The 18,504-nt window shown below is 36.1% G+C and overlaps 1 protein-coding gene across 1 annotated transcript in view; it reads right to left on the reverse strand.

Annotated features, from left to right (window-relative positions):
* Nucleotides 1–18,504, reverse strand: part of EMC2 (ER membrane protein complex subunit 2) — a 34,224-nt gene that overhangs the window by 14,584 nt on the left and 1,136 nt on the right. Inside the window, exons 2-5 of the mRNA XM_005150924.4 lie at nucleotides 15,660–15,773; nucleotides 12,965–13,029; nucleotides 8,597–8,682; nucleotides 6,009–6,066 (exon numbers count right to left, since the gene is read on the reverse strand). Of these exons, the coding sequence (XP_005150981.1) occupies nucleotides 6,009–6,066; nucleotides 8,597–8,682; nucleotides 12,965–13,029; nucleotides 15,660–15,773 (323 nt within the window). The remainder of the gene's footprint in view (nucleotides 1–6,008; nucleotides 6,067–8,596; nucleotides 8,683–12,964; nucleotides 13,030–15,659; nucleotides 15,774–18,504) is intronic.

Genomic DNA, 18,504 nt, shown 5'->3' on the forward strand with positions numbered 1-18,504 from the left:
AACACATTGCTGAAAGACATACACATAGGTGTTTAGTCAATCTGAAGTGTTCAGATCTGTGATACCTAGGAGCAGTAAGACAAGCTAAAAATAAAGACATGAAAAACAAACCACTATTACTTTTATCTGTATTCACAGACCACTCCTTTATCTGACTTTCTAGTTTATCTTTGGATTATACAAACTATCAGTATTTTTTTAAATGAAAACTGAAATCCAGTGAATCCAGTAGTCAATAATTTAACAAAACCATGTATGAAAAAGTCTGTACCAAAATCAAGACATAGGACATTTTGAGCACTGTAAACATCTTAATTCTTGTTCTGATTTATATCTTTCTTGAGCTGCTCTCTAGCTCCCAGTGTTTATCAGCTTCCTCCTCAGTGAGCTGGGACTGAGGACAGCAGCATAGCTAACCACCATTTACACACATAGCATCAAGCTTTATTTCCATCGAATTAAACAAAATGTTTTACCATGCAGAACCACTGCCAATACTAACAACCACTTCAGCAGACAAAAAACAGTTACTTTAAAAGGAAAGCCAGACTCCCATCAATTCTACAGAAACTTTACCTAGCATTTATCTCATATATTCAATTTATTACCAGCCTTAGTATCAGCTGATACAAGAAAACCAGACAATTCCACATCTTATTATGTTTCAGGCCCTTTTTAATATAAATGTCACATTTCAAAATATAAATTCATTTTCAGGGGACCTATTGCAAGATACTACAAAACTGCAAATTGCAGAGTACCGATCTGTTCAATCATTAATTTGAAGTCCACTGAAAATATTAAAAAGAAACTTAATTTTAACTACAAGATTTGAGATTATTTGAAATCTATTAAACATTCTAAGATAGCTGTGACAATTCTGCTAATAAAGATAAAAAATAATGTTCAAGAGTTACATTTTGGTTCTTTACATCACACCGAGATTCTTAAGAATAAGCCTAATACAAAATTGAACTCAAGCTCCTTTCTCCTTCCACCTTAAATCAAAAGATAAAACTTTCACTGGTGCAAAAAGATCTGCAGTATTTGACCATGCAGAACCTATGGCGTGGAATTCCCCCTATCAGTTTTCCAGAGTTTAAAACAAAACACTAGATTCTGTAAATTCTGCATGCTTAAATGAAAGATATATGCCACTTTATGCCACTTACACCACAATCAGTAGCGTATGGACTAAGGTACTTTAGTATGTGACATATTGTTTAAACACAGAACCTTTCTAAGGTATTTCTTTCAAAGACTAGTAATCGCTAATCTGGCACAAGAACTAATCCTCCATTTGTCATGATTCTTTTTAATTAGCATTAAGTAGACTCAGAGTGAAGTGAGAAGTTGAACATTTATCAATTTCTGCATTTGATTAGTCAAACACACCAAACCAGTCTTAAGACTGCTCTAAATTTCATGCTTGCACAGTATTAGTAGGAGAATTTTCAGGGGCTGAAACCTCTAAGAAAGGCAAAATTTCATACCTGTGTAACTGCTGCAGTGTTAAACAATATTTTGCATCTTAAAAAAGAAATTATTCAATTTTATAAATTTATAAATATCAAGGACTTCACATTTTAGAAAATGCATTTTTGATCTAAGGGTTTGATACATCAAAATAATTCCCTTCGAATTGCAGTATAAATAATCAAAACAAAACTGTAAACAACTACAACAAAGATAAAGGGAAGGAATTACAAACATCAAAAAATACCACATAATCTGACTACAACCACAATAAAAAATTAGACTTAAGAGTTCTTTCAACATTAGTCATGGAAGACAGATCAGGCCAAAACTTGTAAACGGATCTATGCAGGCAGAGTTGCTGAACTGAAGCTGCTCCTTTAGGGATAATGTCAAAGCATAAGTAGCAAGGCTGAACGTAACTTTTTACAAAAAATAAGATTTGTCTACTCCATGAATAAATTCTGAAACCTTATTTCTGAAGGACACAGTCACATGAACCCCAAACTTATACAAGCTCAAAAAGCAGTAAAAAAAGACAAAACCATAAAAGATGAATGAAGTTCTAATTTCAAAAGAAAACATTTCCTTAGGATCCATGTAGTATATCCTCAGCTGAACCATTGGTCCTTCTTAGAGACTATCTGAAGCAGCAGCTGCAGCTCTTCACACTTCCCATCAACTCCATCCTGCATCAAACACAGCACCAAACTATCTTATTTGACTCCCTTTAAAACTACCACTATACATATGTAAGCATACGGCTTGTTGTCTTTCCTGGCAGAGCTAGCAACATATTTAATGAAACTTACACGCAACACCCCAAAAAATTCCTCATCAGTAGATACTTCATTTGGTAAGAAATCTTTTTTGCAGCTTAAAGCATCCTGTAGATATATGTACAAAGCTGCAAGAACATTCAAAATGAATGCACAGCTACTGCAGGAATTTTACAGAATTATCACTGTTCCAACCTGTCTTCAGCCACCTCCTGTGCCTCTTCTGAAAAATGTCCAGCTTTGCTAGAAAAAGTATCTCAAAATAGTATGGGAAAGTGTAACTTCATAACTGAGTTGTTAGTGAAGTATTTTATGGAGCCTGAAAGAACAGCTTCACCCAAAGCACTATCTTGCTCTGAAAAGTCTAATTCTTCATTCTCTGTTCACACAATTATACTATTAGACCAATTAAGTTAATGAGATTATCCACATGCCCTAAACTAAGCAAGCATATACAATGTCTTCTTGTATTAAAAGCTTAGCTGAAAAAGCAGCAAGAAAAACAGAAGAAGAATTATCCCAGTAAAGACATCAGATTTTCAGTGGATTAGAATTAAGGCAGAACTTTGTGTCATATCTCACTTTCCCCTGGTGCTGACCATGTGCTCTGCAATCTTCTTCATGGTTAGCTGAAGAATCAGGAAAAATTGCATATGCATTAGGATGACAGTAGAATGGATCAGACACAAACCTAAGTCTTGAACACATTAACTCAATTTCCCTTTTCATCATCAATCTTCTCTGCACTCCTTGACAGGACACTTTGAGAAGGGCCTGACTGACAAAAGTATAAGCTATCTAATTAAAAGGCTTTCCTCCAAAGCAAAGCAGGATGAGGATTCCTCAATTAAACACATTAACAGCAAAAAAAAAAAAAACACAACGCAAAAGTCCTTAATACCAATCCTGCTAAAAACCCAATGCCTCCCATATTTTGTTCTGAGAAACAGTCTAAGCATTTTATCTGAAGATGTACAAACAACTCAGCCACTATTCAGCATCAGTATAAACATTTTCAACTGACACATTAAATTTCAATTAAAAAAGCCCTACAATGTAAGATGTTATGCAGCTTTAATAACTGAGTAATCTGCCAACTACAGCTCTAATAAGCCTTCATTTCAACCAAAATGGACAAGAATGGAAATGGTTCCCATTATTATCCTACTGAAATGCACACCAGTTGTGCTTTTCACAGCAGTCACATTTCATTCATTAATGTTAAATTCTTCAGCAAAGGGACAGACTCTTAACGCCTACATGCTTTGAAAAATGAAACACAATCTCTAAATTGACAACATTAATGTTGCTCCACTGTCAAATGAGTCATCTCTTTCATCAGGTAGGTTCAGAATGAGATAAACCATGGAGACATGGTCATCTTTTGAACATAAAGATTACTCTGAGTTCTATTCTAAGAAATTAAATGAAATAATTATTGCTATCTTAATTTCAGCATTTTGCATGCAACAAAACCTCATCCAAAAGTGTAAATGTCCATTATACAAACTGACTTAAAAGTTTACTTTTCATAATGGAAAAGTCTACAAGGTGTCTGAAATAAATAATGTTTTGGAAAAGCTTTCTTCATTATTCTATATGAATCTGTCAGTCAATGCAAAGTATGATTTCTACATGATTCGCGTGAAGAAATGTCTGTGTTTCACTTACAGCACTTGCCAAAACGTTTAATGTACATAAGCAACTCCATGCGTCAGCAGACCAGAAGAAATTGGTATACGGTAAGGTGAGTGCCAAGACAAACTCAGCAACAGGTTTTTTTTTTTTAAATCTTGAAATACTTATTTTCCTACAGCAACCACATGTGCACATGGAAATAATTTAACAGGTAAAAGACACAATGACATCTGCACATGACAATTTATCAAAACTTTCTATTTAACTTGTATTCTTCACATGCAAGGCTTAGCCAACCTATTCTATAGTTACATAGCAAGAAGCCTTTACTTTGCATTTAACACTCTCCACTTCTCAGGTCTTAAGAAATCCAAGAGATCATGCAGCTGTTCTAATATTTACATCTTATGCTTCTAAATATTACCATTGTACGGATCTTTATGATTTTGTTAAGGAGTAAACACAAATTAAGTAATAGGCACGCATATTACCTAAATATATAATTTTGTTTTATAAAACCATCCGACAAACCACTCAGATGACGAAAGCCATGTTGAGACAGCTGAAGAGTAAAGCTGCCAAAAATGCATACTTCAAAGATGTGCAGCTCACAGAAGTCACCGTAACATGGTGCTCCATTTTCCACTGGCTTCAGCAAAAAGTCATAAAACATGCACCCAGGTGACCTATTCTTGTGATTTCATTGTAAATGGGTTCCACCTACTTTTTAAACATGACTCTGAAGACTTACTGTCTCTGAAACTCTTTGGGGCCTACACTGATAAAATCCACCAACATTTACTGCAGACAACTATGTACCTTGCGCTCAAACGTCTACTCAAAAACTACAGACTCTCAAAGGACAACTGCAAATCACCTACGTTTGTCACACAGAACACAGTTTATGTAGTTCTCTCTGGGGAAAGCAAACAACAAGAGTGAAGAATTTAATTTTTTTCTTTTTACCCTTGCATAAAATATATGAGTTCTATCACTGCTAAAAGACAGTTTTATCTACCACTGTCATCCAAGTCCTCAACTTGGTATTAACAATTTCAGATGTGTTACCCTGAAAATAGTTTTCTGGTTTGGGTTTGGGTAGTTTTTTGCTGGTGGTGGGGTTTGTTTTGGTCTGTTTTAAATTTGTTTCCTGGTGGTTCACTTTAGTTTAAGTGATAGTACTTCAGCTATATCCAGCTCTGGCTCATTCTACTTAATGTGTTATGTGTGTTTCTGTGGGTCTTCCCCTCCTGAATAGCAGACCACACTAATAAGCTGATTGAAGAAAAGCAGAGGTGCAAAACACAGCAAGGAAGGTTTATATGAGACTGCCAAAACATATGCAATATCCCAAGTACTACATTTACACTGAGCTTTACCCAGTAAAGAGAACCAGTTCCTTGAAACCAAGTAACAGAGTCAAGCATATACCCGCCAACAGACATTAATAACTGACTGCAACATGTGATATAAGATTTTGAAACTCCATAGCTTCTTCATAGTTCTAGTTTTATCCCTGTGGCAAAAAATGCATGAAAACATATTGCTACAAGTTTCCCTAGACTTTAATTTTTGGTATCTAACACCTTAAGGTGGTTTATACAACCAGTGTTCAAAAACCGCTTAGAAGAACAGCCTGTCTCAGATTTTGTGTTATCTGACTGGCAAGTTTTAGAGCATTTTGATTCAAAAGCTAGTAAAGCATCCCAGACAATCAAAATAACTATTCGAAAGCTATTCAAGTGCTACCTGAGTGTATTTATATTTAATCTTTGAGCTAGATTAAGCATTAGGAAGACAGAAGACACACAGCAGACTGTTAGTCCTTTAAATACTTAGTATTTAGTGAAAATGTAAAAGCTGAAAGGCCCAATCTAAACCCTACTAAGACTGCATGAAGTTTTCTAGCTATAATCCTATCTTGTAAACTCAGTTTTTAAGCATTTAAGCGTCTTCTCATCATGACACACATCTCATTCGTTCTAATGAAGGTAATACAGATACTAGGAAACAAACACAGTAATACAGGCCTACGTTTTCCCACAGAGAAACCTACAAAATGTAATCAGTTTCAAACAAAACACCACTGCAGTTCAGAAACTATTTTGAACTTACTGTGTTAGTTGAATCTTCTTGTAAAATTCTATCATATAACTGGATAGCATCATCATACCTGTTCAAAGAAATCATTCACATTTATTTCTGCTAAGGCAGAACTCCTGACTTTTTGACTGTCCTTGCAATACTTAACAACACTTCTGCAACTTTTAATAATGAACATATTTAAGCAAACTATACTCATACAAAATTCTCCTGAGTGATAAATATGAACAGCAGTATTTTATGTTATTGAGCTAAAAAAAAAGTACATAGTAATTGCTTCATGGAATGTTGTTTCAGCAGCAACTTATGTATCTTACACCCAGTATTTTACTCTCCTGCCTCTTCCCTCTTCTTCTTTTACCCAATAGGTCCAATTATCACATCCCAATTCTCTTTTTCACTCTTCCCAAGAAACAGAACCCCCAAAATTTGAATGAGTGTCCAAAATAATGACTTTTTACTTCACTGTTGTAATTTAAAACTTCATGTGCATTTCTTCTATTATGATTTTATAAACTATAAGCAGCTGCATACGGTAAACTGGCAGGATCCACACAAGAGCCCAATCCTTGACTATACCAGAAATCTTGTAAAAAAATCTTCTCCACCACCACTACATAGGTTTTATTAATTAATTCTGCTATTTGAAGTATGTACAAAACAGGTTACTCCACCTGCTGTAAATGCTTTAGACCTGGGAAACAGATCTGTGTGTTCAGCCAGCTATGTACATGATCCAAATAATTCAATTCAAAACACATTTGACTACACAGCGGTTGTGCTATTACCACATAGCTAGGGCATATTTTGTGTCTTCATGTATAGTTTGACAAGCAGTTTTTCAGAGGTACTGCTGATTGATTTCGATACTACACATCCCATTCTCACCTTCAACACCATTTACGTACTCTCACTGATCCCTAAGTACTTCCAACATTAGCATAGCTCAGCTGTCCAGTCCAGTTACCATAAGGTATGAGAGCAAATGAGAAAGGAAGCACAAAAGCAGAAACAAGCAGAAGGTGATTGCTACAGACTTAGCAGACATGCTGTAAAATTCTGTATTCACGCTCTCTGTAAGCTGCTACTTTATCAAATATTTTTTACCAGACTGAACAGGATGGCCATAATCCCAGCTTTACAGGCGAATTTACAGAAAAGCATTCTTTTAATTAGCAAGTATCTACAGAGATATCTCAGTCTACAGGAATGTTCTTCACGATTTCCTGTTTCTGCTGGGGAAAGCACAATCCTTCTAGATCCTAGAAGTCACTTAGAATTTAATGAGAAGTTTAATTCTTCAATTGAAAATGTGATACCCTCCAGCCTAAGTCTCCCTAGGCATCATTTATACCCAAGGGAAGAGAACCAGGCTTCTCCAGGCCATGGCTGAGAGCACCTGCAGATGGGTTTCTGTTCAAAACAATGCAGAGCTGAAGCCTCCATCTTCTCTAACTTCTGAAGAAAATCTATGAAGATGAAACTTCAGCTTTCGTTAATGCCTCTGCTCCCCTGATATTCCAGTCTCAAGGATCTAACATGACAGAGACATTTGGTCAAGAATTTTTATGAGTGCTTTTGGAAAACTGTGGCTCAATAGCACTTCATTGCTGAAATAACACATAATGTTTGTGCAGCAGTCATCTCCGACAAAGATCTGTTCCCACTTATTATCTTCAATGTAGTCACATAAGCCTGAACAGAATTCTGAACTTTTGCAATTCTGAATAGGTTTGGGGAATGGAGAAAATCTGCTGCCATTCTCTTACTGTCTTCACCTCATATCAAATGAAGACAGAAAAAGAGCTCAGTTAATGGAAATTCTTCATGAATGTGTATTTGATAGGAAGTGAGTGAGAAATGTGGAACATCTAGTTGCCTTGACACTGCTTTAGAACAGAGTATTAATACCAAAGATGTATCCAAGGAGAAATACAGACAATAAAGGTCAACCTCAAACCCTGAAGTCATTAATCTTGGAAAGCTGTGAAGTTTTAAGCTGTTCATTATTTTAATAATTCCTGTTAAACTTAGTATGTTATAACACGATATTTCTAAATGGTAACTTTAGTTTTTAGGTTTTGCCATCCTATTTGGTATAGGTTTTGAGCTGTTTCTGTAACAAACTCCATAGATTTAATCCTCACAAAATTCTACTGGTTTTATCCACACTCAGAAAACAAGGGAAAAGAGCTATATCCTGCAGTGATTAGGAACACAGGAGAACAATGAAGGCAAAAAAACACTGGCACTGATTTTCATATGCTGCTCTAGCACTGTGAGATGAAATGTGTATCTCCTGGACTCTGCCAAAAAAGTGCCTAATGTTGTACTGTACAATGACTTATACTGTCGAGTAAGATACCTTTTCATTCTATGAAGTCTGACTGAAAGATGGGAAAAAAATAACACTGCCTAATACATGCAAAAATGCAATAAAAATGTCTAAACATTATAACATGATCATGCACACCACTGTTTTCTATAAAGAAACTGCCCAGCCTGGATTTCCCATGTTTCCACAGTGCCTGAACGCCTTTTTAAGAAATAGCAAGCATCTTTCCAGACAGAAAGCACATTTTTTTCAATTCAGGTTTTACCTTTCCATAGCTTCAAATCGCATTCCAGTTAATCGCTTAACTCTGTGGCTCCCAGGAAACTGCCGCCTTAGCTCCTGAAGACAAAACTGTACAAATAAAACCCAAGATACTATTGTGAATGCAATTATCTACACAGAAGCTGGATGAAAAAAGAAAAGTCCTTGGCTGATAATTTAACAACCTGAAATGGCATGAGTAAAAGCAAACGGCAATTTTTGAAATAATCACTAAAATGTATTGATGAAAAAAGAAGCTCAGAAACTGAAATTCTGTTAGAAGACTAAATCTAAGAAATATCTTCCATACAGGTTGTTAGATCATCACGCTTTCTTGGACGTAGTTATTTGTCTAGAAAATTCAACTTACGTACTAAACCAGTTCTGATACTATTAAACTTGAAGTCTACTTAGTTCCCTCATAATAGAAGACAGTAGAAAAACAAAACAAAGATAGCAAGAGCTTATGTGATACTTCTTTAATAAATGGGTATCTCGCAATGGAACAAACTATGCTAATACTATGCTATGTGTTTATTTTTAAAATAAAACTTTGAAATCCAAAGAAAATGTTTGTCACTGGCTTGGGCTGAGCCTGCTGGCAGAAGCAGCATAGCTTCTAATTCCTGAAATCAGTGAGACACCTGGGCTGGATAAAAAGAATTCATCACAGGCAGATTTCTCTGGACTAGTGAAAAAAGGATTGAGTCACAATTTCCCCAGAGCAAATCAACTCTAACCATATTGTGAATGTGGCTAGATAGCATTGCAGAGACTGTAGCTGACTCACTACAATGGGAAGGACAGCCCACAGGCTCCCTAAAAGACCAGTGGTTTGAATCACATTAAAAGCTTCACACACAGAAACCTCCTGTTCCCAACACTTAGCTATACAACTCAGTTTATAAAGTTGTTCTTCAAACCTAAAGTTCCAGCAGAGGCTCATCTACATAATCTGTTCCATTTTATCAAATCCGCAGATCAAACGAAAAATACAGAAAAAAAATCAGTAAAAATTAGTAGGTTCCCTCTCTGTTTCTGTACAGAAGCAGACTGCTAGTGCACAGCAAAGAGAAACAGTCACATCTCTCCCAGTCCCAGAAAAATAGAGAAGGAAGAGAGAAGGGAAACAGCAATTAAGGAAATAATGCATAGCTTCAAGTAAGCACAGACTATTTTCATCATGATCACTTTAATCTGCAATGAAACAAGATTATAGCAATGCAGCAGCACATAGCAAGGCTCAGATTTAGTAAAGGAACAGTTTACTGGCAATTTGAGTGACATCTAGGTGAACTGCTGCTGCACTGGACAACAAACTGTCATAAAAACTATATGTACTTAGCAGCACATTACAGATAGCTGAACTGATCTGTGAACATTCTTAAGAGATGGGAAATCTTATCTCAAACTCCAGAAAAGTAGTTTCAATCAAGCTTTACAATCCAAACAACCTCCTAGATTTAAAAATGAACTTTTGCAGACAATAAATCCACCCTGTAGCCCAGTGATCTGGGAATCTGAGTGACGATTTTTCAGTATAAAACCAGGGACTTTTACTGCTTTCCTGCAGTAAAGCTTTTAAATGTCAGAAACTGTAACATTTGCAATGCTACTAAGCTCCAGAATCTGCAGATGGACTTTCACATCTAGAAGATAACCACTGACAATATAAAAAAGCTGATGAAGTAGCAATCAAGCCCAGGAATACTAAAAGACCAGAACTGTTCACACTAGATCAAATTACACAATCATTATTCAATCAAACACAGTAGCCACAAGGCCAAAATAAATTCCTGTAGATTAAGACACCAGTCACAAAAAAGTGACATAAAAAGCTGTGAGACAGTCAAAACCAACTCACTGTAACACCTCTGAAAACAAAAGTGCATGAATAAGCCACACTAGGTAGATCTTCAAAATATTTTGGACTCAGCAGCACTGAATGCCCCCTTTTCAAATTTATCTTGTAATCCCTATAACCATTTATGTTATTAAGGATTTATTCTGCACTGTATCAATAATCTACTTTGGAGATTCTCTCAAAAACTCAGCAGTTACCATGGCAAATCTCATTTGTATATGAAACTTTAATTTGCAGCTAATATGCTTTCTGATTTTTTTTTAATCACATCAGGTTATAATTTTAAAGGTCTGACAAGGGCAGATAAATATAAACCTGGACTTCAGTATGTGAAACACTGGCAGTGCAAGTGTCTGCTAACAGTAGGTGACTGCACTAGAACAGGCATATGGAATGGGCTGACTGCAGTAGGAGCATGCATGATGCACAGTCATTCTGCACAGGACAGAAAGGACAACAGCAAGAAAAAAAAGAAAAGGAAAAGAAAAAAATTCAGATAAATTACTCTGAAAACCATCTCAGATTCCTCATTCGGAGCAGATGAGACCCATCCCCCTAAGCAAAATGCATCACAGCTGTCAAAAGCTCACTGCTAAAAAACAGAAGTTCCAAAGCTGTTTGTCTACTTTGAGGCTACAGCTGTAGCAAAAAGCCACATATGATGTTGACTTGTCTGAATTAACTACTTCTTTGTTATAAATCAATCAAATTAAATAAAAATAAAATAAAATAAAACACTAAATTTCCCTCTAAGCTTTTAACCTCCTTTCTGAGCTGCATATAAAATGTTGTATTCTCTCATCTAAGCAATAATCCTTAGAGGGCACAAAAACTGAAATGTAAAATCCCTGCCAGCATTAGTAAAAAAACCACAACTCATCTTTCAACATTGGCTCCCTCAAAAATTTTGTGAAAGTCTTCCTAAAAAGACCCTGAAAATAAAGACCAAAATTGGTTTAGATATAAATCAGAACACAGAATTTATTTAAACAGTAAGTCTATTTGTTTTAACAGGCAGCTATACAACAGTATTTTCTTTTGAGGAACAAAGGAAAGGAAAGTTCAGTGGGTTCATGACAAGTTCAGAGTGTTGTGCTGTAGTTTCCAGCGCACTCCATTTTACCATATATATGTGGGATGTGAGATAAACTTGTCTACCTACTTTCAAACTGCCCTTCTCCCAACTGCATCCTCTAGGCTGACCCCTTGTATATCACAGACCATTAAGTTTCACCCAAATGACACCACATGAAGCTCGAAGACTTTATGGGGTATTTTGCCATCTGACAGAGAGCAATGCACTGGAAGAACAATCCCTATGAAAGACCTGGACTCTTGAAAATACCTTTCTTTTCACTCAGAATAAGCTCAAGCTTGCTGGATTTCAAGGCACAAGACAAGGTCATGGGTTTTTTTTTTCCCAGCATTCTGTGAAGGAGGGATGAAAAGATTATTAAATTTTTCCTGAAAAACACACTTTTGCCTTTTTAAGTTGCTGTTAAATCTAGCTGAGGTTTTTGTTTGTTCGGGTGGGATTTTTTTTTTTTAATCTACTGAACAGGTGTTAAGCATTCTAAATAAACTCATTTAATTTAAATTGTTATTTGCATGATTCAAATAAATTTCCATACAAATTAACTAAGCCCTACTATCCATTAACAATATTTTTTAATCAAGAATCACTGAATAATTTGGACTGTAACACACCTTTGGAGGTTACCTGCTCCAAATCCCCACTCAAAACAGAGTCAGCTTCCAACTGAGCACAGGGCCATCTCCCAGTCCACTTCTCAGCGTCTCCAAAGGAGACGACAGGGCATTTGTCACAAAATGTTCGCTAGCTAAAAGCTTTTTCTTAGTATCTAACTGTAATTTCCATTGTTGCAGCTTATGTCTCTCGCACTTATCCTTTGCTGCAAATCTACTAAAATGTGTCCACCTTCTTTATACCTTCTCATTAGTACATATCCAAATATAGCAATAAAATCCCTTCTTAGCCTTCTCAAGACCTAACAAACCCAGATCCCTCAAGCCTTTCCTTATACATTATGCAGTCCAGCTCCTCACTCATCTTGAAGACCTGCTCCTGTATGTCAAGGACTTTCTTTGATGATAGCCAATACGACACATAATATGACATGCATGACAGGACATTTTACTTCAAAACACCCAAAAACCCCAATATTATTTGAGAGGTTTCCAACAAACAAACATTCTCTGTACAACATGGAAACTTCAATATTATTTTTGACAATTAGCCCATATTGGAGTAGCTGTAAATATTTTCATGGCTATTGGAAGAGACATGATCTGTCTAAACAAAATTTACACATGAGAAGAGGTAGGTGGTGGTAGTTTCTTCCCAGCAATGTACTTCTCAATAGATATGCTAGAATTCCAAGCTATGGAGTTCAGAATATCCTGTAACTGTCCAAGGAACTAGCTGCACGAGACACTCAGGAGGAAAACTTTAAGGTTTCAAGAGAGAAAGTCAACTTGAAAACTTACCAATGCCAAATCATCTCGACTGCAGTCCAGGGCAGCAATCATCACCTGTTCATATATTATCCAAACTGGACACAAAAGAGACATTACATGCAGATAAGTGATTTTTTTTAAGATAATGGGAAACACCTATGATATAAATAAGATTAATGAATTATGTCTGTGTATTTTCCTCTTACTCCTGTGGATCACTACTGAAACAGAGACATTTTAAGAAACTGCTGGAATTAATTAAAAAGGTATTGAAACAATTTTATTGCTTTTAGTAACAAAGTACCTTTTGACATCTTGAAAGGCAAAAAGGCTCTAATTCTCTACTTTTCCTAAGATTACAGCTGCAGTCTTCTAAACACATCCCCATTAGGACTTGCTCTCTGATCAGATCTGGAGAACAGCCATTTGGGCTACAAAGAAAACAAATTTCCCTTAACTGTTTCACTGCTGAAGTCCCACAAATGTTGCCTTCTTCCTGGAGTTGAATAACATCTCTAAATCAATGACAGATTACATTATTTCTGTTCTAGGCCTACCAAGTTCTTGAACGTAAAGAACTTAACAGCATGGCTTTACAAACTGCAGAAAGAAAGGTTATGGTAGAAGGAAACACGCAATTAGAAGTACCAAGCGCTTTGAACTCATGTAAATCTAATGAGGTACACTCGATATGTTACAGAAATGAAACAGAAACAAATGTCCTCCAAACCAAAAATCTAAAATAAAAATACAATACAATATAGAAATAGCAATAACAAGAGTCCTCTCCTTTCAAAATGTAGTTTCTATGATGGGAATTTTCACTACTTTTTAAAGAAAATACTATTTCTTGATAGGTATATAAAAGAAAAAAAACAGGCATTAATTTGCCTGTCAACCCTCTTCATTGGAACTATTTGTAAAATACATATTCTATCTTTATTATGCAATGTATCCATTTTGTCTATTAATGTAAAAATACATACACAGATACAGACAAAATATGGATAACATATATCCATGACACTTGAAAAGAAGGACAACTCAACTACTGAGAACAGTGTTTCAAAAAGGCATCAGCAAGATCTGAGAGGAATATCAAACTCCTCATCAATTCCTTACTAAAATACAACTCTCATAAATTACTAAGCAACATGGTAAGAAGAAAGTAAAATCAAGGTTAGCTCTCAAAGTTCTTCTAAAGCAGTAGGAACCTACAACAGCTCTCTTGTAGGTGGATGTATTAAGCCTACCCAGTCTAAAACCAAGCATGCTCCTCACAGCTACAATGCAAGACCCCGCAGTATCTCCTTCAAGCACTGGACCTCCAAGTGCACTTCATGACTCACTGCTACATGCAGAGGTGTCTTCAACACGATACTTTGGGTAGACAATCCATGTATTTATATCCAAAAAAAGTACAACATTTGCAGTGGCTAAGCCCCTTAGAATGGAAAGAAGTCCAGAACAGAATTGCAGCTGAGAGGGTACAAGACAGTGTTCTGGGTTCAGCAGCAGCAGTCATTTTTCTCCTTCTTGGTAGCTGCTGCTGTGCTGTGTTTTTACTTTCGGGCTGAGAACCACTGCTGAAAGCACACATGTTTTGAGTTACTGCTCAAATGTTTGGTTTGTCCAAGGACTTTCTGAGCCTCATGCTCTGCCAGGGAGGAGGGGAGACAGGACACCTGACCTAGGCTAGCCAAAGAGGTATTCCATACCATAGCACCTCATACCCAGGATGTAACTGGGAGACACCTGGAAGGGCTGGAGCTCTGGGGGGATGCAGGAGGTATCAGTCAGTGCTCGGTCGGGCAGGGTGGGGTGAGTTATGGGTCGGTGGCTGGTGAGGTGCTGTATTCTCTTCACTTGTTATTTGCTTTATCATTATTACTTGTAGTAGTAGTAGTAGTAGTGATTTGTGTTATACCTTAGCTATTAAACTGTGTTTATCTCAACCCATGGGGGCTACATTCTTTGGATTCTCCTTCCTAACTCTCCGGGAGTCGGGGGAGCAAGGGGGGGAGTGAGTGAATGAGCTGTGCAGATTGGAATTAAAGCACGACAGACAGAACCAAAGCAAAGCATTGATATAAAGCAAATTCTACCTTCAGAACCCCAAAATCAATACTGAAAGATTCCTCACCTGAGGGAGGCAGTCTTCTTGAAATAACTATGTGGATTTTAATCCATGAACACGGAGTTAGGGATTTGAAATCAAAGTGATCAAGTTAACTAACTGAATAAAGTTAATCATATGGAATACTGTAACTGCTATTAGTAAATAGAATGCACTGCTGTGACTGCTAAACCCCTTGTGACTATATAACAGCAGTTAATAAAATTAAAGCACAACAAGAGAAATGTATTAAAGAATATCTATATTAAATTGCCTGAAATATAAAAAGGGAAAAAAAAGAAAGAAGAATGAGCATTAAAATAAAAACCATGTAAGATTCATATGCAAACCTATTCAATCTTGACAGCACTTTATTACACTTATTTTATGCCTATAGTAAAGAGTTTTTCCATCTATTTTCACTGCAGCCCATATGTGGGAAAGAAATAAAATTGAGGAATTCTGGCAGCCTATTATACTTGGAAAGTAATATATATTCCATCAACATAAGCAGATACAGAAAGGCAACACATAAGTACAAAACAGAGATTAAAAAGAGAAAACAAAATCAGAAAATGGAAGTTTTGAAAATAAAGACTGTTTACTTACTGTCATCTCCAAGTTTAGATGCATATTCATTAATTAACTCTTCTCCAACATCCACTATCTGTTCACTGTTCCGGTAGTTTTCTTCCCTCCATTTCCTCATTTTATCACGCATATCTGGAGCAAAAGGGAGAAATAAATAAAAAGAAAATACTGAGACTTCCAGACACTAATGGAATTTTAATTTTTCCAGAAAATAAGCATATGGAGAATAGGTAGAGAGAGCACTAGATTTAAGAATGCGACTTCTACTGATATTAGAAAACTACTAGAGAACAGATAGCTATACCAGACTTCTGAAACCATGTCCCACAAACTGTGCTCATGCTCTAATATTATCGATTCAAATTCCAAATTTGTGGCCTCTCAGGTTATTAATATATGCAGTAAAAAGCCCATATACCTAGGTAAAATTAAAAGTTAATGGACATTCCCCCTGCTCTAGGAAATACAGGCTACAAAAGATTTCTCCCAAGTAGTTTCACACTTACATTTACAAACAGTACTAGAATTGCTTTTCTGCTCCAGGTGGATAAAATTTACTGAAGAAATTTTCAGTTGAAGTATTATTAAAACCATGATAATTCAATCACTGCTCATATTTATCAGTGTAAGCAAAATGCTGTGAGATTCCACTCTTAAAAAACAATCTATACATTCCTACGGAAAAGAGCCTCAAGAAAGGCAGACATGGAAGTGAAGGCCGTCTACATTAGGGAAGTGCCCAAAGGTATAAAAGTTACCACTGTTTATCTAGGTCAGATAAAAAAGACAGTTTATTTTAGCATTAGGATTTGTGTTTCTAGTTTACATTTTACTATGATCAGATATCCAAGACAGCCAGCTCATACTCATGAAGTCAGCTAGAGTGCACAACCTACCCCAGGTTTTATTTATCCTCTGGATGAGGAAATTGCTAAGAATGTGATTTTATATACACATATGCATTTATAGACATGTAGATGTTCCATATGCAAGAATAAATTTTGAAGAAACTTAAGGAAAATAGGTTTCATTACTAGATAGTGGCTTTACTAATATGAAGGTCACAATAACTATTACCAGTATTTTTTAACAAACTTTAAAAAAAAAACAGCCGGAAAACCAAACACAACCATAAATCTAAACACTGTCAGTTTTTCTTGCACTTCAAAACACATAGTTAACATAACTGACAGCTAAAAATTAAGCACTAAACTTTCTTCCATCTACCTGAAGTGATCTCAGATCGCTCATAAGACTGTTATTGTGCTACATTTCGTATTTTGAAATTCAACCAAAACCACCACAGGGTTACATTTCATATGCATGGGTAAAGTAAAATGGTTCTAGACACATGATGGTCCCTGGAAATCCAAACTTAGACAGCAAGAATGTGAGAGAACACAAACATTCACGAAAGCTGACAAGCTGAATACATAAAAATAAATAAGCTGTCTGATTTCTACCCACTCATTTACTTGGAAATTATCAATGCCTCCATTCCAGCATGATTCCAAATGGAAAAGTATCTGAATCATGTATTAACAGAATGCACATCTAACATTCATCAACCAAGTATAGAATTTACAGTGATGGAAAAAAAATGCAAAACAGAGAACAGTGTATCAGCTGATGATAGAAAAACAAGGTAAAAATAAATGTTCTCATTAATGTGGCTTTATTAAGAGGCTCGCTGGTTTTAGAGATACCTCATTTTAAGTAAAAGGTAGAAAAAAAATGCAATACTAATTTAATGATCCACAGAACTTAAGAAATTTAAGCCTTCCTCCTGAGAAGAGTCTCTGCATGGTCTGTTGCAGGACTCCACTCATTTTCACTTTATTTTGCATCTCTTAAAATTGAGGAAAAAAATACAAAATTTTTCAAATGCATCCTTCTAAAGCAGACACAGCCCCTTGTACTGACACTGATCTTCCCCTACACCCCAACTCCTACATTTGGACATAAAATGGCATATACCAACTGAGAAGTTGATATGACAAAACTCCCCATCTGGTCCCCAGAAACTTCTCTTTCAATATGCAGAAACTATGCACATAGCGCAATGCCACAGATGTCCATCAAGACTCTTGGAAATAGAATATCTAGGTTATTTCTAAGAGTAGGATGTTCACCTCCAGTATGAATTAGCCAAGTCCCAAACCAGCAAATTTGAGCACTCTATACCCGGCCTTTACACTAGAAATTAAAGATACCAACTCTGCAATACTCTCAGCCAAAACAATCTAGGGCTAAACACATAGAAACATACCCACAATGCATGCACTAAATCCATGAAAAAATCTCATCTTTCTGATCTCTGACACCTGAAAACAACAGGTTAAAACCAAACAAAAAACTAAACCTCTGGGTTTTATAAAAATGTATGTTCAAGCAAAATAAAAACTGAAAAGTTCTTTACACAAGCTGTTTTATGGCAACGTCTGAGAAAGCCCAACAATAACACCAGGAACACTCCACACAACTTCCCTGCCCAAACAGTGGCCTGCCTGCACTCTACCCAAGTTGAGCTTCACCACCGCTGTGTACCTCCTCACAAGAGATATACAAGAACATGCAAACAAACTTTTCCCAAAATGCTATGTTATTCTAATGACATCATGGTGATGCAACCAGATTTCAGATCAAAACTACCTATAAACTGACCACAAAACATACTAACAAGAAACACTTATTTTCTTCAACACGAGAAACATATTTTCTGAGATTAATGCAATTTGACCTGAAAACTGAGTATCTGAAATTCCATTTTGTCTTGCTTCAGGGTCCTGCAAAAAAAGATAGAAGAAAGCCAGTACAGCCACTATTTCTCATGGGCAAGTTACTGGCATCTGCTAAACTACAT

Source organism: Melopsittacus undulatus, chromosome 1 (assembly GCF_012275295.1).
Source record: "Melopsittacus undulatus isolate bMelUnd1 chromosome 1, bMelUnd1.mat.Z, whole genome shotgun sequence".
Lineage (NCBI taxonomy): Eukaryota > Metazoa > Chordata > Aves > Psittaciformes > Psittaculidae > Melopsittacus > Melopsittacus undulatus.